This window comes from Melanostigma gelatinosum (assembly GCF_949748355.1).
Source record: "Melanostigma gelatinosum genome assembly, chromosome: 20".
In the NCBI taxonomy this organism is placed as follows: domain Eukaryota; kingdom Metazoa; phylum Chordata; class Actinopteri; order Perciformes; family Zoarcidae; genus Melanostigma; species Melanostigma gelatinosum.
The window spans coordinates 6,424,418-6,450,908 of NC_136653.1; the positions used below are offsets into that span (position 1 = coordinate 6,424,418).

Here is a 26,491-nt window from a genome sequence, read left to right on the forward strand (position 1 = left end):
TTATCATCTATGCATAGCAATTTGAGTAGAAGCGAAATGACTGACACACACACCTGCATTTTTTGGCAGAATCTTTAAAAGACAACTGTACAAAATCTGAAGGTGAATATGAAGGGCATCAAAATCCCAGTGTCATGGTGTTGGATAGGCAGAGAAAGATGATACTGTAGAAAGATGCTACAGATGGGTGGGTAGATAGATAAACCCATCGAGTGACGACACATCCACCCTTGGTGCGCCTCCCCCGCAGTCTGCTGGAACTAAAATATTTGAATATTTCCCACTCGCTCAAAACTTTTTTTTTTTCTCGGCTGTGCTTGACGGAGCGGTGGGTGTGATGCCGGTGAACGTGTGGACCCTGTGCCGCCGACGGAGCGCTCTCTCTGTGGCTCGACTACAGTGGTAAGGTGGTAAGGTGAACAAGAGGACAGAAGCTCTATGGTAAAGGACTGCGCCTTGGAGAAAAGTGGCTGCCAGGAGCCCGTAATCATGCGGGTCCTGTTGAGCGTTCTGTACCCCGTCCTCTCCCTCACCATCTTCGGATTATACCCCTCTCTGGTGAGTTTCTTATTGCATGTTATTTTATAATCGCTTACTGCCACTTGTTTCATATCAGAGCCTTGCTATAATCGTTGCTCACTATTTTCGGCTGTATTTCACTCGGGTTTTAGGACATAGGCTTCACCCGGTAGCCTATATCTATCCAGTGTGGACTAACCCTCGCCCCGATACGTGTCAGTTTATTTTACGGAAGATGTCATGCCAAACGTCACTCAAAAGTCCCACAGTTTAATCTTGCTTCTTTTACCACCAGTAATATAAAGCTGGTTGGACAATATTTTAAAGAGCTTCACAAATCCACAGCATGCACTTCACTTCGGTGTAGGTGTAATTCACCAAGCTGCATTTATTTCCATGATAATAATGATTTAAAAATATAATAGGAGTAGGCTAATCAGTATGCATGCCGCGCTCCTCCACAAAGGTGGGCTGAAACGACATGAATCAATTCTAAAACTTTTTGAAAACGCAGTGCGTTCGATCATGTGTATGGCGAATTGGCAAATCGACCCCATTCATTCAGGAAGGTATTTAAATGCTGTTATATCAGAAATCATGTTTTTCTGACAACCAAGAACACATTTAACTCCCGCTTTTCATTGCATTTATTTCTAAGAAAAAAATGTAAAGTACTGTATTCTGCATATAAAAGGCAGAACATCGAATCTGCGTCTTACTTTCCCTCAATATCATTGCGTTAATTGTAATTTCTGAGGTATGATTTATGCTGAAACACAATGCCTTTGTGGAATCACTTTTAGCCTATTATGCACCCATCTTGCCCACTTGTGGATCATCTTTTATTTCTAAGATATGTGTTGTGAGAGCAACTGCATTGGGCAAGACAATCATTTCAGCACAGGCTATTGATTGTTTTTAACACATGGTGATGCCTAAGACTCCGTCTCAGAGGAAAAAACTCGTTGTCCACCGAGGACAGTCTCTTCTGTCTGAATTAAATACGGTGTTCCTGTTCCTGTCAGCATTTGCTTTATCTTTGTGCAAATCGCATAAAGTAAATTTGAGGGAATTGCATGGACAGTGATTTGTAGTGTTCAGGGCAAGCTGGAATAACTGTGACTTAAGGACAACTCATTTCAAAGTCCCTTATGATGAATGGAGGAATCAATATGTGACTCTGGGTCTTCTGGTGGTGAGGGTGTGGAGCTGTCTGCCTTCTGGTGCTGACACTTCACCACACAAGCTCTCTTGCTATGCAGCAACCCACAGGATGGGAGAAATCATTATCATTTCATCATTATATTATCATTTCATACCAGCATGCAGTTGTCTGAACCTTTTTAAGCAGAGCGCAATGATGCTGAGGCGAGTACACCCAATACCAGATACTTCTTTATATGTTGAGATCCTTGATCCTTAAACAATTAGGTGATGAATCAGTTTGTCGTTTTCAGACCAAGGTCTTGCTGCTTTTTCAGTTTCTTATGATTTCCAATTATTCATTTTTTTTGTGACTGGTGGTCTTACAGAAAAGGCATTTTGATGCAGTTTTGTTATTCTCAACACTTTATAGGTTAAGCAATTCAGTGAAAGTGTAATGTATACATTGACCAGAAATGAGAATAATCTTTGCAGACATGTGCATCCCTGGTGCACAGCGTTGTGTTAACAGAAAGCTTTCGATATCTACTGTCATCCTCTTTACATTTTAGAAATGCATTTCTGCAGTGTTACCCCTGGTTACCTCTGATGACTGTCATTCAGTTCAGTTTCTATCTTTCATCGGTTTTGATGAAATCAATAGAATACACCGCTGCCATTGAGGAATATGTGATATGGCTGGAGCAAGACCTGCATGCAAATTGCCAGTACGCTGCCTTCTGCGTCAGTGTTTAAAAAGATCTGGGAAGGCAAACCTTTTACAGTAATACACTAAGCTTGAAATGATTAAGCTGTCACTCACAGGGTGTCAGACGTTGTACACAAGGCTTTGTTCATTAGAGTAGGGGGTGGCAGCCTCTGCCTCTTGGTATGTAAGTCAATGTCTCTTTTTGTTTTTTCCCCCATAGGTTCGGTTTAGCAACACAAAATATATAAATAACCTGTTAAAACAGATCTATTCTGGATGAACTTTCTAAAGTTGGGGTGAATGGTATGGAATCCCCTATGCTGTAGTGTGGCATGATCCTGGCAGATATTACCTCTGCATTGTACACTACCAATCCCAAAGGAGCCTTTGTGAGAAAATGAAATATTTGCATATTTAGTTTTCCCTTATGGTCTGTGCGAGCCGGGTAATTACACAGTGACTGCTAACGGCAATGTGTTACTCTCATCATGATCAAAATGATGACTGGAATTTGTGTGTTATGATTACACATTATATCCTGCACCTGGAGGACGTATTGATTGGAGGAGAGAGAGAGAGACTTAATAGACTCCAGCAGTCTGACGTCAGACCGCTGCCAGAATTCAACTGCCTACTTAAAATTCACTAGACCTATCTTTCCTTAATCATCACAGCTAATGGTAACATTGTTTTTTGTGATTTTAGGTTGAATCACGTTAATTTGTGTTTTTCAATATCGTCTTTCATTATAACTCTTTGTTATGACCTGTTGATGCCAGTCTGAAATAAGCTGCCAAAGTCGTATTTCCAGTATCACAGTACCTACAGTATCACATACAGACAGTATCTCCAGTATGCTCATTTGAAATTCAGTTACACCAGCAGTCATGACTTTACATTTGCAACTCAATGTGTTTTTATTAATAATGAAATGAAGCAGTAGATATACTGTAGAGGGGCTTAATGTATTTCAGCTATGCTAAACCTATGTATTGTTAGGACAGGGCTTTGTGCTTACAGTAATGGTGCCATGTTGTTCCCTGGGATACGAAGTAACAACTGGTTAGTAACAGCAAACAGGTTCCTAGCAAACCTTAATTCTCCTCAATATAGGTGGATAAAAAACAAATGATGTGCATGGCCGCGTTGAACAAAACTGGAGTAACAGTGAATCATGTGGATGTTTTGAAGCAGTTTCTCTTGGGGATTATGTTCCAATGCCAGTGGGATGGAGCTTTGTGTAGGCACTTGCCCTTTGTTAGCCACAGTGAGTAGGTGGCATACACACACACACACACTTGCAGTCGCACTCACACACAAAGTCCGATCCACTTGTAATCTAAATGTAACTTTTGCCAATTTACCACCTAACAGTTTTCAGCCTCAGCTTCTGTTGAAATGTTTCATGCTTTGATCGTGTGTGATCAAAATACGACCTAAAATATGATCACAGCTGCAAAGGTCGCGGAGAAAAATGTTTAGTCCTCTCATCAATAGGACGTCCTGTTGATCATTAATCATCTGAAACATAAAAAGGCGTTCTCATAGATGATTGTGTGTTGAGCTGAAGGTGTCGTCTGCCAGGAGCTGATGCTGTTTCTGCTTATTTGAGACTCTTTTCCAGCCTGCATTAGCATTTTCGCGGATGATGCACTCAGGCTCGAATTTGTCTGCCACAGATGCCATATTAAAAGATGAGAGATGCTGTAGGCGAACACCTACACATGCGCACAACCATTTCATATTTCACATCACCGTTTACACCGGAGGCCAAATTAAAGATGACACCCTCTAAAAGCATATGTGTCGACACAAACAAAGCAAACAGCCAGCCACAAGACTGCCAGCAAAGCCATTAGTTGTGACGCTGTAGTCAGAGCTGATGGACTGGAAATAAAGAGAGTCCACCGATGATGGATGTGAATTGTTTATAGCAGCAGCAGGGTAAATATATGGCGCTTTCTGCTCGGCCTTAGACAGATGGTAGACGGTTTGAGTCTGTGTGAGGTTCTAATGAGTTTGCTGTCACTTTCTTTAAAGACGTGCTTTAGGATGTCAGTTGTTAGGTATGTGGGGAAGGAACATTTTATGAATAATTCAATTGAGCTTATGTTTGTCAGGCAAGTGAATTAATCCTGTTGATTAGTAATAAGATGTCCAAGTACTGACAGTGACAAATAAGCACATCTGAACAGTCCTCTGTTCTTGCATGCTTCGTGCCGTTTTGCCCTTTTCTGGCGTCAAGTCCATACTATTCTATCTAAAAGGATATACATGAACAGAGATTATACTAATGTGTGTCATTATGAAATGCTTAAAATCGCTGTCTTTTCATATACGATGATTATGAGTCTTTAAAGTGACTTTCCCCTGTTTTGAGCTCTTTTTCACTCCTCTGGGAGAATGCAGCTCAGTTAATAATAGTCTAAGCCATAATTACAGGAGTTGAGACATGATGTTGAAACTACCGGGGGCACAGTTACGACCCTCTCCCTCTGTTACCCTCATGATTACAGTAATTACAGCCCAAGCGGAGCCCATATCACGTGCATATCGCTGGATGAGAGCTGAAAGGCTGGACTGGAGAGGAGTGGAAGACGTTTGTGGTCCCAATAAATTGATACTGGACTCATTCAACCAGCGAGATGATTATGGGCCTGCTTGTTAATTTCTTACTAGCAGAGGCAGATGAATTACTAGAGCAGAGTTTAGTTTGAGTTTAATGTAGGTTCCCAAACTTAAAGTATACCACAAGAATACTTGCAATGTGGCTATATTGTATTTTAAGTTTTTTCTTTTCTTAGTCCTATTGCTAAGCCTTTCATTCTCGCACAGTTTATATGCAATATACACTTATATCTGGAGGCAAATTTACCACTCAAAATTAATAAAATCTACATTTTGGAGACAATTGTTACTTGATTCTTGTTGTGTAGCAGGCAACCATCAGTTTTCACGGCTGAAGTGACAACTTGGCAGATCTGATCAGCTTTAGCTTACTCGTTTTAGAACGAGAATCTTGTAAATGGTGTGTATATAATCATTTTGATGGTTACATACATGATACAAAACAATTGATGCTAAAACTGCAAAAAGTCAGCATCCTCAGGGGTTGATGTTTGTAGAAGACATTAAAATAACATCACATTTATTTTTTATTGCATTGTACAGCTTGTTAAGCCTTGGCTGCTTAGCTGACACACTAGCTGATGTGCTCATTGGAAGTCAATACTTCGTTATAGGCATTAAGATTGGAAGCCATGCATTCTAAAAATGGCAGCCTGGGTTAGATGAGATGAACACACTCTCTTATCTTTATCTCTCTGATCCATTTGCATCTTCGCTCTTGTATTTTTGTTTTTTGAAAGGCTAGAAAACCACCCTCCACAAATGTGTGTGTGTGTATATATATATATATATATATATATATATATATATATATATATATATATATATATATATATATATATATATATATAGCATTGTACGAACGGTCAATTGTAGATTTCCAGTGCAGCTGCTGTACAGTGGAGGTCAATACCAGCCTTAAATGTTAATTGTAAGCATCCGGTTTTGGTGTCTGATCTTCAAACCCAAAAGAGTGCTTCTTTCTTGTCTCATAATTTTGCACACATGTTCACCACTCATACAGTGCAGCAAAGAGTCCATATACTAGTTAGCCAGCTAGCTCCTGTGAGTTTCTATATAACATGCTCACATTTGAAGCAACAAGGCACTCTTAAAGTTGCTGAAAGGTATTCTAAGAAACACAAAATCATTCACTGAAGTAAAAATATAGGACATAAGTTTAAGTAATTACTGCAAATAAATTGCCATATAACATATAAGGACTGTCATGGAATACACTGCACATACTAATGAAATGGTATCGAAGAGTTTGAAGTATTCCTCTGACGGTTTTATCCTAGTAGATCCTCTAATTGCGATGATTGCTTATTGCCCCGCTGATACCAAACCAGTGTGAACACATAGATCCTTAATTTATGCATTGTTATTTTCCGCACACTCTTCTGCTTCTACATCAGAATGGAGGTTGAAGTGTCTATAAGAGTCTGCAGGCGCAGCTTCAACGTCCCCTTACTGACACCACTGCAGAGCATAATTAGAAGGAGAAAATTCAAAGGTTAGAAGAAATAATCAAGTGAACTAACTTTGCCGCAATCTTTTTTTTTTTTTTTTTGAACAATCTGCAGGTTCCGTGACATTAATGTGGCAGGAATGTCCTTTCTATTTCCTGACTGACCGCCAGAGGCAGTGCTTCACACTGGATATCTTCTGGCTCGCGCATGCGCAGGTCGAATATTTATATCAACAAAGTCACGTGTGACCTCGGATGACCCCCGTCGTCGATAAGTTCCAGTGTCATCCTGAGCTCAGTCCTCTTTCCTTGATAGGGGCGTCCACCAGTCCGGGGCTCGATGTCCGAACGGCGAACACACCGTTCCCTTCCCGCCCTCACCACCTTTTCTGTTCCTCCCTCCGAGGAATATCTGAGGGAGTTGCGTGCATGCTGGAGACACCAGGGCTCTCTCCCGCCTTACATCAGACCATGCAGGAGGTGGCAAATCTGGCCTTGCACGTATGCCAGCCAGTTTGACGACTATTGCGTCCATCATAGTTTCCCCCGAGGAGACTCTGAGGCCCGATGCCAGGTGCCCTCGACCCAATGTCGGGTCAAAGATGACCTGCTATCCAGGGCTTATGACACAGCAGCGCTGTGCACCATATCGACAACTCCCTCTCCCACCTCATGCTTTCCCTCGCAGATTCTCTGCAGCAGGCTACTTCGACGCTTCCGCTCAGTGATGCTTCATTTCAGGCGTTTGCGCTCATGTCGAGCGAACTTGGACGTATGATGTCCACCCTGGTTCAGACTCGCTGCCAGGTTTGGCTGGCGCAGTCACCCCTATCTGAGACATGTAGGAGGACCCTCCGTACTGTCCCAGTAGAACCTGCTGAAGCTGCTATACGGGCGCTTCAGCGATCTGTTACAGCTAGCCAGACCAGGCAGCAGTTCTCTGGTCTTTGCAGGGACATGCCTGCACCCCCAGACCTAGGGGTCCCACTTTGGCACCACAAGGCCGTTTTCTCAGCCTCCAGCTTACCCTAGTAGCCGCCACAGGCCTCGGCGTCCTGCTGAGAGGCCGGACCGCTACCTATACAACCCTACCCACGTCCCACGTCATTGGGAGAGGAGAGGTCAAGGCTGCTGTGCCCAGTGTGGGCCCTCAGAGCTTATGTGGAAGCCACCGCCTGCATACGCCTGCATAGTCAGTTATGGTGAGCCTAAGAAGGGCTGTGCTCCTTTTAAAAAAAACAGCACCTGTCCCACTGGATAGTGGAGGCCATTGCCTATACATACAAGGCAAGCGGCTGCGCTTGGCCATCCGGGGTGAAGGGTCACTACCAAGAGTGTCTCCACACCAAGGGCAAGCCTGAGTGGTGTGCCTGTGGGGGATATATGTGCTGCGGCCTCATGGGCATCACCGACCACATTCACCAAACACTACAGAGTTAACGTTGCCAACCCTCACCCACTGGGGAGGGTTCTTTGGCCAATTTTCTCTGCCGGAGCTATACGAGGTAGTTACTGTGCTTCCTCGTGACTCTTTTGGTATAAGTCATCCAGTGTGAAGCACTGCCTCTGGCGGTCAGTAAGGATGAAATAGAACGAAAGTTACGAATGTAACTACGGTTCTATGAATCCTGGATGACCGCCAGAGTTCTTGGTGACTCGGAATCCCATGAACTCGCGAGAAGATTCCATAGGACTGAGCTCAGGATGACACCGGAACTTATAGATGACGGGGGTCATCCGAGGTCACACGTGACTTTGTTGATATAAATATTTGACCTGCGCATGCGCGAGACGGAAGATATCCAGTGTGAAGCACTGCCTCTGGCGGTCATCCAGGATTCATAGAACCGTAGTTACATTCGTAACTTTCATTTCCATGATTCAGAAAACTTTTTTTTCTCACGTAATACTAATGACCATACTCTCACTTTACAAACACTTACCCCGAAAAGCTGCTGAGACGTGCGCATGTTGATGACATAGATTTGATTTGGGCTTCAATTGAAGAAGGGTTCTTATCCCGGTACTCTGCTCCACTAGATTTACCAACATAATAAGGCAAGGCAAGGCAAGGCAAGGCAAGGCAAGTTTATTTGTATAGCACATTTCAACAACAAGGTAATTCAAAGTGCTTCACATAAAACCATTAAAAGCATCAAAACATAAGGCAAAAGAAAAGGAGATTTAAAAACAATTAAAGAAACAGTGTAAGAAATAAAATTCAGTAGTAAAAAGTAAAGGCGATTTAAAACATACATTGAAACAATAATCGATGTCTCCCTGAGACATTACGCTGTACGCAATCAACCATACACTGCCGCAATTCTGCAATTACTCGCACACAAACCACGTCTGGAAAAGATCTCTGCCAATCTGCGTTTTATAGTGTACGCCTTGCACGAACTTGGTCCCGGAGGAAATGGCGACATATTGTACACTTTCTAAATTTGAATCGATGTCTCCCTGAGACATTGCGCTGCACGCAATCAACCATACACTGCCGCAATTCTGCAATTACTCGCACACAAACCACGTCTGGAAAAGATCTCTGCCGATCTGCGTTTTATAGTGTACGCCTTGCACGAACTCGGTCCCGGAGGAAATGGCGATATATTGTGCAGTCCTTTTAAAACCATTAAAAGCATCAAAACATAAGGCAAAAGAAAAGGAGATTTAACAGCAATTAAGAACAGTGTAAGAAATAAAATACAGTAGTAAAATGCAGAAATGCAGGAAATTGATTAATATATTAATTGAATGTGGTTCAATTAAAGGCAGCAGCAAACAGAAAAGTCTTCAATCTTGATTTAAATGAGCTGAGGGTCTCAGCAGACCTGCAGCTTTCTGGGACTTTGTTCCAGATATGTGGAGCAGAAAAACTGAACGCTGCTTCTCCATGTTTAGTTCTGACTCTGGGAACAGATAGTAGACCGGTCCCAGACGACCTGAGGGGTCGGGATGGCTCATAAGGTAGCAGCAGATCACAGATGTATTTTGGCCCTAAACCATTCAGTGCTTTGTAAACCAACAGTAGGATTTTAAAGTCAATTCTTTGTTGGACAGGAAGCCAGTGCAAAGACATCAGAACTGGGGTGATATGATCCACCCTCCTGGTCTTAGTGAGGACTCGAGCTGCAGCATTCTGAATCAGCTGCAGCTTTCTGACGGACTTTTTACAGAGACCTGTAAACACACCATTACAGTAGTCCAGTCTACTGAAGATAAATGCGTGGACAAGTTTTTCCAAATCCTGTTGAGACATAAGTCCTCTAATCCTTGATATATTCTTCAGGTGATAGTAGGCTGATTTTGTAATTGTCTTGATATGGCTGTTCAGGTTGAGGTCTGAATCCATAACTACACCTAGATTTCTGGCTTGGTTTGTGGGTTTTAACATCAGTGACTGAAGCTGAGCGGTGATTTTCATTTGTTCATCCTTGGTACCAAAAACAATTACTTCTGTTTTATCTTTGTTTAATTGAAGAAAATTCTGGCACATCCAGTTGTTGATTTGTTCAATGCAGTTACCCAGCCCTTGTATGGGATTATAGTCCCCTGGTGACATAGTTATGTAGATTTGTGTGTCGTCTGCATAATTATGATAACACACTTTGTTGCTTTCCATAATCTGAGCTAGTGGAAGCATGTAGATGTTGAACAGAAGAGGCCCCAGTATTGAACCTTGGGGAACACCACATGTAATTTTAGTCAGCTCTGATGTGTAATCAGCCACAGACACAAAGTATTCTCGGTCCTTCAAGTAGGATTCAAACCAGTTAAGTGCTGTGCCAGAGAGTCCCACCCAGATGTTTAGTCTTTCTAGGAGTATGGCATGGTCGACCGTGTCGAATGCAGCACTGAGATCCAGTAACACTAAGACTGAACTTCTGCCATTGTCTATGTTTAAGTGGATGTCGTTGAAAACCTTAACAAGAGCAGTTTCAGTACTGTGGTGCTGTCGAAAGCCTGACTGGAAAACATCAAAGCAGTTATTTACGGCCAAGAAGTTGGTCAGCTGTTGGAAAACCGCTTTTTCAATTATTTTACTTAAAAATGGGAGGTTTGATATTGGCCTATAATTTTTCATCGTTGCGGAGTCTAAACTAGCCTTCTTTAGGAGCGGTTTAATAACTGCAGTTTTTAGGGCTTGTGGGAAGACACCTGAGAGTAGTAAAAATCCCAATTACAGGGCCTCCTCCTGTGAAGAGAATCCCAAAAGAGTAATACTGAAGATGAGGGTGCTGTAAAATGTCATCAAATACACCATACTTATTTTACTAATCCGAGGTTTTCATTTTGGTAACACTGACTTACTGCCTCTACTACCCATCATCATTTGAGACATTTTTAACCTGACTTAATTTCAGCATATTGAGAAACAGATTTACGTCAGAGCAATGTCACAGCTGCTTAGTATTCTGCTTGTGTATGTAGCATTCAGTGTGGCCCGAAAATGTCCACTGGCTTTACTTCACCGATAATGTTTGATGACTGTTTCATTATCATCCTCCGTGGTGCTCATGACTGACGTGTCGTCTTGTTCAGCTAGAAGACTCACTGAAGCACACCCTAGAGAAGAAGCACAAGGATGGGAACGAGATAATGTTGTACCTCATTCAGGGACTGTAGGGCAGAATGTGCCGAGCTCCTGCAGGATTATCTATTCAATCTTCTCTCTGCTGGGGTCAAAATGGGCAAGAAGGGGGAACACCTCGAGGAAATTAATCTCCCTGCACGCCTTTCATCACAGTCATATTTGAGAGAAGCGATGGCATTTTCTTTCGCTGTATTTTACCCCTCCCTCTTTCCCTCCATAGTATGCACCAGCTCTTTGTCAGTATCTTACTGGAACCTTCATGGTCTCGGGTTCATAGTTGCCAGGAACGCTGTTGCCTGTGTTTAGCGGTGTTACCATTTGTCACAGCTGTCTGTCTGGGATGTCAGCATCAGTCTGGTTACAGAGCTGGCTGCACATACAAGTTTATTTTCCCCTGCCATTAGAGCTAAAATGTTAACTCATTTAAGCAGTATGATCATCAGTTACAGAACTGACATGCGCATTCCACTTCACTTGCCTCCAATACCCTGGCGGCATTTTGTTTGGACAGGTTGATAGATGACTGGATAGATAGCATCTGTTTAGGTCTCTGTCTTGCGGCAGGCAGGACGGCAGCCTAACTGTGATATAAGATGTAGCTTTATCGGCATCACTGACACATGGATTTGTCTGTAAATGTACTAATAGGGCTGTTTTTTTTAAGTTTTAATATCACACAATACAGTATTCTAACCTGCTGAGTTGAAAGCAGGTCGATGCAAAGCAAAGTAGATGCATGACTAATTCCCAACACGTTTGTTTATCCTGTCTGGTAACTGCTTTAAAGATCTAAACAGATGATGTAAGTGAGTGAAGTTGTAAAAGCATGAATGACTTATAAGAGATGTTTTTCAGTCTATCACCTTATAGCTCCATCCACCAGTTTGTCTGACAGCTGTGGGGAGGAAGGTGCCACTTGAGGAATGGCCTTCTGAGAGTAAGCTTGCACTAGCATATGTTACACTCCATTGGCAAAACGATAATAATGGCTACCTAGAATTAGACTATTTGTGTCCATTTGTTGCCTGTCTGCAGCTCCAGATGATGCTTGGGGTGTTTGGATACCTCTCAAGCTGTTTATCTAGACTGTATCTATAACACATTGATTTCTGCCACTGCAGCCTCACATCTCACCTGTGGTATTCCTCTGGGGGGTACAGTATCGCAAATGGAATCAGCAATCATGAGACCCAACAAAATAAGTTTAAGAGACCAAGGCCATGCTCAGCAGGGCGCGGATATATTTACGGTCAGACAGTCATCTACAGTATATGGACTTGCTGTGAATCTTGGCAGTGGCTAAAACAAATTCACTGAGCACTAAACAGAATAGTTCATCTGCTAGAGTCCAACTAGTTTTGCAGCAAAAATATATTCTTTCAAGTTAGATGTGTTGTGATTTTATAGAAATGTTACTGTAGTTAAGTGTAGGAAAAATGACGAGTGTAGAAAAATTCTTAAGTATACATAGCAAGTCAATTGGATTATCCTCAGAACTCATTTATCTAAAATGGTTAAAAAATAACTAAAATGCATGCAACGCAAAAAAGACAAGATGACAGAGACAAAACAAAGATATTTACTTTGAACTGATAATGTGCATGAAAATGTAAAGCAGGAAGCAACCTGACCTAATATTCCTCCTCTTTCACCGGTGTTTTTAAAACTGTAATCATAATGTCTCACGGTCACGGATGAGGGCAAAGCAAGTGATTCGGATCTGATGACTGCAGCTAAGTCTCCCTGACATCATTCACTAACTCGGTCTTAACCATTTTACCCATATTCACCTATCCATTCACTCGCTCATCAACCCCCTCCGAGTTTTCCTCAATCACACGAAAGGTTGACGAGGACTAAGAAATTATTAAGTGTGAAATAGGCAAAGTAAAACAGATGTTGATGGCAGAATAAAAAACAGCAAAATGGATTAAATTAGGTGTGTAATTGGCCGGATACCTGCCTGCTGGGAAGAGGAGGAAACCTTCCACACGGAGAAATTCATTAAAATTGTTGTTTATGCTTTGTGGGTGCTGTTGACTCTGCATGTTTTTACCAAGTGATCCAAGATTTGGAAAATCAAGTCCACGTTTGTACAGCATGTCAGCTGTGAGCAACAGTGGTGGCTGGTCATTGCTGATGGAACTTAACAAATGACAATATAATAGGTTTATTACTCAGATTTATGATTTTTAATTCCAAGAAAATGTATATACATCTTCTATTTTAATCTAACATCTTCAATACTTGTACTTACTGGCAATGAGGAAGTCCAACTATTACAGGTTGTAACAGGTTGGCAAGTCTACCAATCTTATTTCATAAATGATATACTTCATCTTCAGTGTTTAGAACAGCAAACACTTGCTGACAATCTTTGAAAGTTGCCTGCTTTATCTCCTGATCCTGATAGTGAGCCACAAATAAATTGCTTTTTTACAAATAATGATCTTTTGTTTCTTGGAATTATACTGTGAAATGTAACACAAACAATCTCCTTTTAATTGTGTTGCCTATCACGGCCGCATATCTACCAGTTGAAAATGCAGAGCTGCAGGCAACATTTTGGACAGACTCATTGAAAAGAAAATGACGTATGCAGAGTTGCCCTGGTTACCAGGTGGTTTGGATGGAGACACAGGAGAGGACTGGCAGTAAGGGATGGGCCTCAGGGAGCTGGCTGCGGAGAGACGTTTTTAATTGATGGAACCGTGCATACTCTTAACTCCACATTACAAACTGTACAACTATGAATCAAAATGATTTGTTTGATGTACACATAAGAACAGACGTTTCTGTGGTTATTTTGCAACAGACTGGTGCAAAAAAATCTAAACTTAGCCAGTAGATCTGTGCATACTTGCGATTGGAGACTGGAGATGGAAGAGATACCTGCTGTAAAGAGTCAGAGTAAAGGAAAGACCTTTGGCGTATAGGCTGCTAGCTGTTTGTATATATATATATATATATAAATCTTTTTTTATTTTTAAGGGAATGACACAAGTTTTGTAGGTATTTGTGTAAGGATTACAGATACTAGAGCCCAAAAGCACAACTCGGAGACAAGATACAAGTTCAGTTCTTTCAGATGGGTGATCACCAAAGTAACTGATTCATCGTCTGGGGACCATGAATATTGATGATAAGGTTGCCAAGCTATTTTAGACTGTGGTAAAACAACGATTAAAAAAAGCTTTCTTCCAATCAGACTACAATTAGCTACAGCAAATACAGTATTACAGGAGTACACAGGCTACACATGCTACTAATATAGACATTTATCAACAGCATATTTTAGTAACCTTTTAGCAATATTAGGCTAAGTCAAGCACTAGTCCTGCAATAAACCCGACAGTCACACAACACAAAACAATAGACCTGTGGCCTGTCCACGTCAGATTATGTTAAGAATACCTCCAGTCCTGGTGTGGAAAAGTTGTGCTTCAAGGCAGTCGTCACTGAGAGTTAAAAGAATAACTCTATGAACCCCAGTTGTCCTTACTTGAATATATAAGTATATTACAACACAAATCTGGCCAGAGAAGATCTTAGTACAGCATGCACAGACACAATCGTATCAAAAACTTAAAGTAACATTACATTTCCTCAGCCTATTACAGTGTATCCTGTGTTATATAGATAGATGTATAATCACGCCACCATGGAGAGGTAACAGTTGGCCAGATGACCAATACAGTCATGATATAGTGTACTGTAAATGTCACTCTTGGCTTCAATAAGTGAGACTGACCTTGTGTGCAGCAATAAAAGTAATAAAGTCATGATCATTCATTATTAGTGGCTATTGGACTGTCTTACAATCTTTTAGTCGGTAAGTTGTATTCAATCATTGGGAAATAGAGGCCTGTTTGTCAAATAACGGGTCAATATCAGATAACCCTGTTCGATGTTGGGTGGATGCCATAACAAACAATTGGTTTGTAGTAAAGCGCTGTCACTGCATACTCATCGTCTCTCCCTCTTTCAACTGCACACTCGCTAACGTTACGCTACACACACTATACACTGAGGAGTTTGCTACTTGTATAATTTTAGATTTAAAAAATCATCTCCCCAATGCTTAGACCCCAGCAGGGAGTCAACTTCCGCCGGACTTACTGACGGGAACCCTGGTTGGCTGCAATGAAACACGTTATTATGTGTCATTTTTTAAAGAAGACACTTCTAAAACCACCAGGGAAATTATTAGTTTACAGCCTAGTCAAAATAAATGTAAATTCTTGATTGACGTAATAAATCTGGTATGAGTTATAGAAGCGTTGCTGCATCTTAGTGCTGATTGTGCTAGTGGCCAGATAACCACAGGATCCCTTTTTTGATAAAACATGGAGGAGTGATACATCTGGCTGTTGTTTTCTGGTTTACATATTGAATATTGACGCAAAATATTGTCTGTTGGAAACTTCTCTTCAAAGGTATTGATGACTACTGCATATACAGTAGCCTTAAAATGATCATCAGTCTAACCATGGCCAAGAAAGACTAGATCAAGAAGAGAATTACAGAGAAAACACAAATGTGTGTTGGGAACGTAAAGGAGCGTGTTTGGGTTATCAGCATTTAAGAAACTGAATTATTGACATTAACAGAATTATTAATGTATGTAACAATTATTAATGATTATTAATAACAACGGGGCACCACCCTGCGAACAGGGACCAATAACCAAACGATAAAACTAAGTCTCATAATTAGTAGTCACTCATCATGTCAATAGTCTGCGTATGACTGTACATTCAGTGACAGTGAAGGTTTTAAGTTAGAGCACAGGCTACTACATACAGTTTTATTACATACACATGCACAAGTAATCACAGACGACTGCTCCTTAAAGTATAAGAGTTTATTAAATCAAAAGAGTAAATGATCAAATCAATTAATATTGCAACCAACAAACGTTATCATACAATTTTATATGCCTAATACCTAAAGAAAATAATAAAATGGGTGAGGGTGTATATCAGTGTGTGTGTATGTGTGTGTGTGTGCATGTGTGTGGGTCTGTGGGTGAAAAGGAAGGGGGGTCTTACAGCTACTGCTAAAGACTACAAAGATGGCGGCGTCGAGTGACGTGGACAAAAGGGGAGGGGCCTTAAGATACTACAGCTAAACTACCACCAGATGGCGGAGTCGAGTGACTCGGACAAAATGGCGGTGAGACTTCTGTATGTAATCACGTGTGCCGATGCACACGTGTGATGTGAGGCGATCGTTTGAACGGGGTTTCCCCAGGGGCAGAGATAGGAGCTGTGTGTGCGTGTTACGTGAGAGGAAGAAAAGGAAAAAGGAGCGAGAACTCGACGTGAATCACACTTCGGCGTGCGATGTTGTAGGGAGCCTGAGTTTGCTGGTTCTATCACGCATAAGTATACCGCTGTCGTCTTTGAACTGCCGGTAACTTATGCTGTGATAAGCCACGCACCTCAGCTCACTCAGCTCGACAGTAACTTAAACACACAAAAACACGGGAATATCAACGTATAAATAAATGACCTGAATTAAATTTACGTTAATTTAAGCTAAGCTATGCCCAGATACCATGAACCTTACTTTTAGATGCGTCGTTGCAAGGGAAAAGTGTTCGTGGGGAAGTTGTCCTTTTTCCTCGTCAGAAAGGGAGGGGGCTGCTTGCAGCGCGGCCTTGCAGCAGGCGCTGTGTCTCGCACAGCTTTTGCTGGTGCGGCTTCGGTCCGTTGGCGTGGCTCTGGAGCAAACGCAGATGTGATCTCTCCTCGCTTCGGCTAAGACGGCGTGGTCCGTCCGTCTTTCCGGTAATTGTCGGAGAAGGAGGGAGGCTTAGTCGTGCTCCTTCGCCGGGTTGTGTGCACAAAAAGAAAAAGAAGCGGAGACGGGTCGTGGGAGGGATTCGTCTCGGCGGGGTAAAGGGGCCTTAACTCAGAAAAAGAAAACACGCTGTTTCGACCAGCGAAATGGCTTTGTGACCTGTCAGGGTTTGAGGAGGGGAGAAGGCCGTTGCTTCCTCGTGGCCTGCGTGGCCAGCGTCGCACTGGCGGGGAAAGCTGGATCTTCATATGTCCAAGGACGGGTCCCAGGGCGAAGAGAGCGTTTGCGTGCCTCCTGCTACCCCAGAGGGATTGGTGGAAAAAGCAAGGAGGTGTGAGTTACAGACAGTTTTGTAGAACAGTGGTTGAACCACAGGGGTCCTGGGGTCTCTTGGCCCTCGGCCAATGATATTGCAGCGGTGCATTCAGGTGACTTCAGGAACCATAGTTTTTTTGGGGGGGGGGGGAAATTCACACCCTAGTGTGAAATTCCTTCACAGGAGGTTTGCTCTCATCAAACTACAAATCAGGATGAAACCTTTGCTTGAAAAAGGGAAGGCCTGATTCTCTTTGTCCACAGCACATGTTGAAGCCATATGGTCAGACCCCAACATGTGTCTTGGCAACTTGTTATGTGTCTGTGTGCAGAACATACTGTTTGTAACCACTCATGCATGTGTGTGTGTGTGTGTGTGTGTGTGTGTGTGTGTGTGTGTGTGTGTGTGTGTGTGTGTGTGTGTGTGTGTGTGTGTGTGTGTGTGTGTGTGTGTGTGTGTGTGTGTGTGTGTGTGTGTGTAAGTCATGCCTGTGCAGAGAAGAAAACTCTTCTGCCGAGCGGCTGGGGGAGCTTTGAGCTGCTGTATGCTGTTTTGTGAGGATGATTAATGACCAGACTTTGGTGTGAATCTCTGTGAAACCATTGTAGCCTAGGGGTCTGATCTTCTTCTATCTAACGTAGCGAGAGATAGAGCATATTGAAAAATTTGTCTTTGTCTCATCAACAACATAGTTTCATGAGTGAAATAGAATGTTGTTGAACTAGACAAGGTAAAACATGTTGCTCCTTGTGTGTGATAAACTAGTCATTTGGCCCAATTAAATAACTAATGCCTAGTCGGTGCTTGTATGGAACCACCCTTTTATGTCTGTGCCGTCATGCATTAATAAGTGATTTTTAATCGATTTTGAATAGGTAAGCATCGGTGAGATGGACTGTTCTGTCAATGCCATATATTTTCCTATTTTTTTAACTTCTGTCTTCCATCCTTTTCTCCTCAGTACACGTTGGCACCCTTCCTGTTTATTCCTCACCCCATCTCATCATCTTATGCTTGCTGCCTTCGTATTTCTCTGTCGTGACGTGCCTGTATACATACTCTCCTACCTCTATCTCTTTCCCCCTAATTGACAGTCAAGTCCTGGTTTTTGTCAGCATTGTCCTGTTTTCATGGGGGTTTTTTTCAGCATACCGTTTTCCTTCATAACCACCTCTTTAACTATTCCACTTGTTCATAAACCCCCCTTCTTCCTAACTTACTTCTTCCTTTTCTTAAGATATGTCACTCGGGTTATAGTGGATGTCCAGGCTTACCATTAAAGTCCTTGGTGACAAAGAACATAAATGTTTATACGAGTACAAAAGCATCTTCAGGCCTGTTTGTCTGTTTTTGCTTGATTGAAGCGTCAGCTAAATCTCTCTATTGCTAGAGAGTGCATGGCCACAGTTCCTATGAATAATTGAGAAAAACTACTTGAAGTTACTCAAAGTTTATGTCTGAAGTTTTTAAAGTGCACTGTGTAATGTAAATGGAGAACACTTGATTCTGAATGGAAAGATGTTGTGCATTGTCTTTACGTAACCCCGCAGTTTTAACATAGCGGTGTGACTGTGAAATATAGTAACAGGAAAATAACTAAAGCTAGAGTTTGAGAAAGACACTGTATTGTCAAAAGAACCGCATAAATAAACAAAACTACGATTTTGATTGGTTTTAAATGGGCATATTATAAATATTGTACTCGGACCCATGCCGTTATGAAAAATAATGCACTGCACAAGATTGACCACATACTAAAACCCCTCCCAAGCTGGCAAAGCAGGTCTGTCAAGCCACATGTTGAAGTCTGAATGAAGAGCGATACTCTGAATATAAAGGGTTTGAGGGTGGTGCCTTTTTATGGGTCTTTTTGAAACCAAAAACACAAGGCGTAAAACACAGTGTAAGGATGTGTTCTGTAGATGTTAGCATGTTTGACTAATAGCTGACTAGCTACAGTGGTAACCCAGCATGAACATTATTTAAAAGGCCAAGGAACATGTCGTACTCTGTGGGGTTACAGGTCGTGGTACAAAACAAGCTTGGTTGATGATGGCACATCCACTGTAGTGTTGTCTCACATAGCTGTGACTACAACCATTAAAACATGAAGGGATATCTGTTCCGCTTGTCCAGGTAGGCTGTGAAAGCTTCGCATCCAAACAGTGAGGATCAGGACTTTGTTAACAAAGACATGCACTTGTCAATCCCTTCTAACAGACAGAAGACCAGGCAACATATCAACACAACATGTAATACTAAGTACAATGTTTCACCTGTTAGAAATCTGCAAGTTTAATGGCAGACAGCCTACAGGTGTTTTAGAGTGGAGGCAGTCACATGTCTATACATTTTGTCCACGATCCAGACCTGAGAGAAGGCTTGACTTCCCTCAACCTAAAAAAAGTCTTCCATAACCTTTTGTTAAATGTATGTATATGTGCTTTAGGTGTATATCCTAAAGCACTGGCATTGTCTGTATAGGTTTTTTCAAAGTGGACGCATATGTAGCAGCATATCGTTGTTGCTACGCTGAGAATTACTTAAGGTTACCAGCTTTCCAAAGAGAACAGGTGTCACATAAATATGAACTCAATGATAATACATACAAAACATGATCTAAAATATCGATCTAATCTTACTGCGTATATATTTGTGCTTGCAGACTATCGGCCCAAAGGAGGGCTGGCAGGTGTACAGCTCGGCCCAGGATGCTGACGGGCGCTGCATCTGCACAGTGGTGGCACCAGAACAGAGCCTGTGCTCCAGAGATGCCAAGAGCAGACAGCTCCGCCAGCTACTAGAGAAGGTAAGCACATATATAAAAGGGGATTTATACCACCCCAGTGCAGCATGAGCACACAGAAGCACACACTCTTCTGTTAAAGATGGGAATTACGAAGGGATAAAGCTCTGCAAGCTTTATTGTTCTTTTGAGGAGTGTAATGCGTTTGTTCCTTTTCAAAATTAGCCCGTCACACATTCAGGCAACACACAGCCTCGCCAGGGAAAACACATGAAAGTGTCTTTCAATTTGTTGCAGCGAAAACAAAGAAGCGAGAGGAAGTCATCCTCACTTCACATGTCAAGTTTATACTATACTATGCTATACTAAACTACACTATACTATACTGCTAAATGTTGATTTGTGACGACTAACCCTGTTTGGGGTGATTTTTGATCATTGTTTTATTCTAGGTGCAGAACATGTCTCAGTCCATTGAGGTGCTGAACCTGCGCACTCAGAGGGATTTCCAATATGTCATCAAGATGGAAAACCAGATGAAGGGCCTGAGGACCAAGTTCAGACAGATTGAGGATGACAGGAAATCCATCATCGCCCGAAACTTCCAGGTATTCTTCACTCTCGTTTAATCACTGCCTGGTTTAATCAAATGTTCAAGCGATCTTTTCTTAGTTTCTCGATATTTAGCTGAAACGTTTTCATGCGACATTCATTTCACAAATGCCATGACACTTCTTTTTGAGAGGATCGATACCTCTCTCAATGTCTTCATGGTAAATATGAGACTACAGCTATAGCAGCTGGTTAGCTTAGCTCAGCATAAAGACTGGAAATGGGGGAAACTACCAGACTGGCTCTGTCTGAAGGCAACTTCTGAAAGTCACTGCTCCTGGCCAAGAAACAGAACGGCACACATCCCCCTAAAACCATAGTAATCATAGTTACTGCCCTGCCATGAAGGTGTCATCAAGTCTCCTCATCCTTTATGTCAGTGCTAATAATAGTCCCTGCTATTTGAGCTGTTGAGAATAGCCAGGATAAGAGCTGAGGAGCCTATATAACTTCTTTGTCAGCGTGCAGACCTTTTGTCTGTGGATGAAAATAAAGAATACATACACCACAAAAGAAGCTCTCTAATTCAGAAAGCGCTTGCAATCTCCGGTTATTTCAGAAGCTGTCTTCCTGCTGCAGTTGGCCTGTGTGGATTGCACTGGACAGCTGGTATGGGAGTAGGGATATCTCTGATGTGGCAAGTTGCAAGACACTGAATGAGAACTGTGTGGAACAACCACCAGCATGGCAAGAATGAGATAAAGCCATGGTTTAAGAACAAATAGTTAAACACAGGAATCGATATGTTTTCGTTAACCTTGTAAATACATGCTGGATAATTGTGGTTTATCACAAGTTGAAAGGGTAAATGCATGGATAAATAATGAAAATCTAATTTCTTCATGGTTGGCTAATAGTTCCATTCGGTGCTTCATACAGCACAAGGTCAGTCTGCTTTCTCCTGATGAATAACACTGTTCACTTACTGTCTCTTGGGACTACATATCCTAACATTATATAAAGAGCACTGAAGCAACAAGGGATACGTGTTTAATTCCTAATCAGTCACCAGTGGCACAGTCTCCACAGTGGGTACGTATGGCATTGTATTCTTTTGATAGAAAATACTTAATATGTGCGGGGCTTGCTCCTCTGTCAAACAAACTGTAGTTTTGTTTGTCCCTGACCACCGCACCTATTTACATTGTACTGCCTCTCTCTGTTTTCCATTCTGTCACTGTCACTTCTGCAGGAGCTTAAGGACAAGATGGACGAGCTGAAGCCCTTGATCCCTGTACTGGAGCAGTACAAGATGGATGCTGCGCTCATTTCCCAGTTCAAGGAGGAGATCAGGAACCTATCAGCAGTGCTGACAGGTATCCAGGAGGAGCTTGGGGCCTTTGACTACGATGAGCTCTATCAGCGGGTCCTACGACTGGACAGCAGGCTCCGCAGCTGTATGGGCAAACTAAGTAAGTGGTGAACACTGCCTGTGTGAGTGTGCAGTGATTTCTAGTGTCTTATTAGGGATAGTGCTGGCAATGGTACTGGTGAATAAATATTACTAGTGGCGTTACAATAGCGGTTGCATGATTTCATGAATTGAAACTACATCACCATCATAATAGTCTTATGTCCTCATTGTATACGGCTGTTGCTGCTGCTGCTGAAGAAAATAACCAAAGGAGAAATGTAGATGTTAAAAGACAACTCTGTAGCCTGACTTCCTTGTAGTTACGAAGTATAAGACCACAAACTAGTATGACCAGTGTTCATTAGACTTCACCTGTGTACAGCAGGTGACTATTAGAATCCCAGTTTTAGTTGCTGTAATGCTTTTCTCTGTTGTGTTACATCTCATACCAAAAATATGCTCCTTTTTAAAAAATGTGTTCAATGAAATTGTGTTTTCACCTCAATCCCATGCCATTAAAGAAAAGAAGCAATTTGTTTTTGTTCTTGTGGACTGTTTGGTGTGTTGACAGCCTTCAGCTCTTCAAACATTAAGATGTTCTAAAATCTTTTTTTTTGATACTTAAATATTTTAAGGTGTTTTTTTTTTGTTGCAAAGAAAAACAAATCCCAAACAAGTAAAGAAATAATACTAGCAATTCATGCACCTGGCAAAAAAGACCAGGAACAAATACATTTAAACAAATAGATAAATTAAACAAAAACAAAATACAGCAAAACAACCATGCAACATGCCAACAACATTGTCCATCATTCGTGTCAACCATAATTTCAGGGTCAGATATCAAAACTAGAAAATGCATTTCCTGCTGAAAATGCGTTGGAATGCTGAAAGCTGAAATTAATTTTGAAAAAATTGCTGAAAATTAAGAAATGGGAGACTATCTGTCTGAAAAATGTTGAAGCCCGAAAGCATTTAAACTGCACTGCTGAAAAACCTTCTAGTTGAAATGTCTAACTATGGTGTCTGTAGCTAAAAGTATGAGGAAGAAGAAGGCTTTGAAAGTTGAAGAAGTTTAACAGGATTTGAAGATTTTCTCCGTAGAGATCCAAAAGAAATCCAAAGTTCAAAAGAAAATTGCAAAAAGCTTAATTCAAAAAGTTTAAAGATTACAAATATGAAAAGTCAAAGCACCCCTCTCTTGAAAGAGCTGAACATTTTGATATTTGAACAATTTCTGTAGCTTAAACAAATTTCAGAAGTAGTGATATTTGTAGTAATAGTAGTAGAAGTTGTAGTTGAAGTAGAAGTATTATTAGTCGTAGAAGTATTAGTAGGATTAGAATAAGTAGTAGTAGTAGCAGTAGTGATATATGTAATAGTAGTAGTAGAAGTCGTAGTTGTAGTATAAGTATCATTAGTAGTAGAAGTATTAGTATTTAGAAGAAGTATTAGTATTTAGAAGAAGTAGTAGCCTAGTATCAGTAGTAGTAGTAATAGCTGTGGTAGTGGTCGTAGTATTTAATATAACAGTAGTAGTCGTAAAAGTAATGGCAGTATTTGAAGTAGCAGTAGCAGTAGTACTAGTAGCAGTCGTACTAATAGCTGTAGTAGTATTAGTACTGGTAGTAGCATGAATAGCAGTAGTAGCAGTTGTAGTATAAGTAATAGTAGTAGTGGTAGTAATAGCAGTAGTGGTAGTAATAATATTGATGGTAGCAGTAATAGCACTAGTAATAGCAACAGCAAAAGTTGTAGTAGAAGTAGTAGCAGCAATAGTAGTAGTAGTAATACTAGAAATATTAGCAGCAGTAGTAGTTGTTGCAGTATTTGTAAGAGCATTCATTATTTCAACAAAAAAGCCTCATTTTGAGCTTAATGTTTACATACAGTTAATCCATGGGGCTTTTATTTTGAAAGGGTGGGGCTGGGTGGGGGAGGGAGGGGGAGAGGAGACATAATCATATTGTTTGACACACATAAACAGAGGTTATTAAATGACAGGCTTCATCACAAGCAGTTCAGTTAGAATTCACTCTCTGGGGCTTTTATTTTGAAATGGGGTGTGGGGGAGAAGGGGAGAGGGGGGGGGGCTTTTTATAGCGATATATAAAAATATGTTGACTTTATATTTTATGTTTTTAGTTTTGAATGCGAGTGGGTGGCACTGGTTAAGTTTGTATGAAAGGTGCATATTGTGGTAAATAAATCTAGTAAGTGAAGTATTTTATTTAATTTTTGTTCCAAAAAATGTTCGTTTATTGTGCTCAAACCAAGTGTTACACATTACATGAAGAAGCTCGCAAAAAAAAAGATTTTGATGGTAAGACATGTGAGGTCCGTATATAGATAATCTTGAGGCGCATTAAAGGAAACGATATGGGCTAGGCATGAGAAAGCTGTGCTGCTTGAAACTACAAACAGCAGTTGCACCATTATGCTTCAAGTTAAATAAAGCAGCTCACTGCCAGTCCCATGTTAGTATGCACAGAGGGCACACTCTCTGGTGGCACAGGCATGAAATTGGCTTGAGAATTCTAGTTTGAGACCAAAACCACCACAGCACATCTTATCGCTGCATTTCTTTATTAACAGCTTGTGGGAAATTAATGAAAATCACTGGACCTGTTACAATAAAGACATCTGGAACCCGGTTTGGGGCATGGATGACTGATCCTGCAGCATTAACCAGAAACAACAGGGTGAGTTATGAAAGTAGGGGGCTGCTTTCTGGGGCTGTGCAGTGTGTACAGTGTATATTTGTGTTGTGATTTTAGAATGTCAGCTAAAGATGGGATTGTCTGTTTCATGGAGTGGGTTTGATTTCTGCTAATCTGTAATGATGTTCCAAAATTGCACACATTTGAAATGCATTTCTGCATTATGCAAGAGAATTACATACATTTAAAAAATATATATAATTTAGAGGTTGGAAATAGTTTATTTTGATGGTTGTATTAGATGTCGGCTGTTTCTCACCGCCCATTCTCTCCATCTTCTCTGATGTAGGTTTGGTATATGGACAGTTACACTAACAGCAAGATTGTGCGTGAGTTCAAGACTATGGACGACTTTGTAGCAGGTGTGGTTTCCCGAACCTACAGCCTCCCATTTAAATGGGAGGGAACCAATCACATTGTCTACAATGGATCGCTTTACTACAACAAGTACCAGAGCAACATTATTGTCAAGTACAGCTTCGAGACAGGCAGCGTGCTGGCTCAGCGGGCTTTGGAGTTCGCCGGCTTCCACAACATGTACCCATATACATGGGGGGGATACTCCGACATTGATGTCATGGCTGACGAACTGGGAATGTGGGTTGTTTACGCGACCAATCAAAACGCTGGAAATGTCGTCCTCTCCCAGATAGATCCTGACACCCTGCAGGTACTGAAGACTTGGAACACCGAATACTCCAAAAGGAATGCGGGTGAATCATTCATGATCTGTGGGACGCTCTATATCACTAACTCTCACCTGTCAGGGGCAAAAGTTTACTACTCTTACTCTACGAAGACTTCAAGCTACGAATACATAGACATTCCTTTCCACAACCAGTACTTTCATATCTCCATGCTCGACTACAACGCCAAAGAGAGAGCACTGTATGCCTGGAATAACGGACACCAGGTAATATTTAATGTCACCCTCTTCCATGTCATACAAACCGATGATGACTCTTAAACACAATACTTTTCCAACCACAACTAAAGCACCATCATTTGTGATACAAGGACCTCCATCTTTCCTTTAGTCAAAATGGACGATTGTATCTTTACTTGCCACCACTTGAACTTTTCTAATTTGTGGCTCTGGATTCTTGGATGAACTGAGCATGGACACCAATGACTTGATACCTTACTAGAAAAACTGATGTACATTTTTTTAGACTTTTTTTCTTTGCTTCTGATCCGACTGGAATGCCTTATTTGCTTTGTTGGGTATGCCAACCAAACACTCTAGAAAGATTTTGCATGAATGTCCACATTTTGTCTGCAGTGATTTCCTATTATATTGCTGTGTTTTGTTGCAAATTTGTTCAGCTAAAAGTGTTTGCATTTCTGTCTATTTAAAAGTCTATTTAAAAGTATTTAAAAATGAAAGTCAACCAACCTCTCCTTCATATTTGCTACCACATTAAGCTAGCAAATTATGAAATGTAGCAGCCATTCTTTTAAAGAGTGGCCTTTAAGATATTGCTGTCATGTATGTAACCGTAAGAACATTTGTATTTTTTATAAAAGAAAACCATATGAGAATACCTGTGCATTTTCATTCAAATTAAAATATTGTACATTTCATTAAAATGGTTTTGGCTGGTAAAATGTACATCTGCTATTTGATCCATGATTGTAATGAATCAAGCCTATTCCAATCAGGGAACTATGATTCCAACACTGAAACATGAATCTGTCTTTTACGTTTTTTCGGTGTTTTTGATAAATTGAAACAAAAAAAGCAGTTTGAGAAGGCAGGTTCACTGAAATGAATAAACGGGAGTCACACCCATAATTTAAGGAGGTTATTATGGTACTAAGGATAACATGGACATATGTAATAAAAATACCCCGTTATATTTTTCAATATA

The 26,491-nt window shown here is 41.2% G+C and overlaps 1 protein-coding gene across 1 annotated transcript; it reads left to right on the forward strand.

The window, feature by feature from the left end:
• The first annotated feature begins 327 nt into the window (after positions 1-327).
• On the forward strand, positions 328-26,217 carry olfm3a (olfactomedin 3a). Its single transcript, XM_079292274.1, has 6 exons — positions 328-558; positions 19,854-19,997; positions 20,387-20,542; positions 21,739-21,958; positions 24,496-24,602; positions 24,910-26,217. Exons 1-6 carry the CDS (start codon positions 439-441, stop codon positions 25,585-25,587), a joined length of 1,425 nt encoding a protein of 474 aa, XP_079148400.1. The 5' UTR covers positions 328-438; the 3' UTR covers positions 25,588-26,217.
• Positions 26,218-26,491: the final 274 nt, after the last annotated feature.

Excerpts from the sequence above, each read along its gene's own strand:
- olfm3a (XM_079292274.1), top strand. The coding sequence starts at position 439 with ATGGTAAAGGACTGCGCCTTGGAGAAAAGTGGCTGCCAGGAGCCCGTA. Across the intron at positions 19,998-20,386 it reads TCCGCCAGCTACTAGAGAAG|GTGCAGAACATGTCTCAGTC; the intron begins GTAAGCACATAT and ends GTTTTATTCTAG. Across the intron at positions 20,543-21,738 it reads TCATCGCCCGAAACTTCCAG|GAGCTTAAGGACAAGATGGA; the intron begins GTATTCTTCACT and ends TCACTTCTGCAG.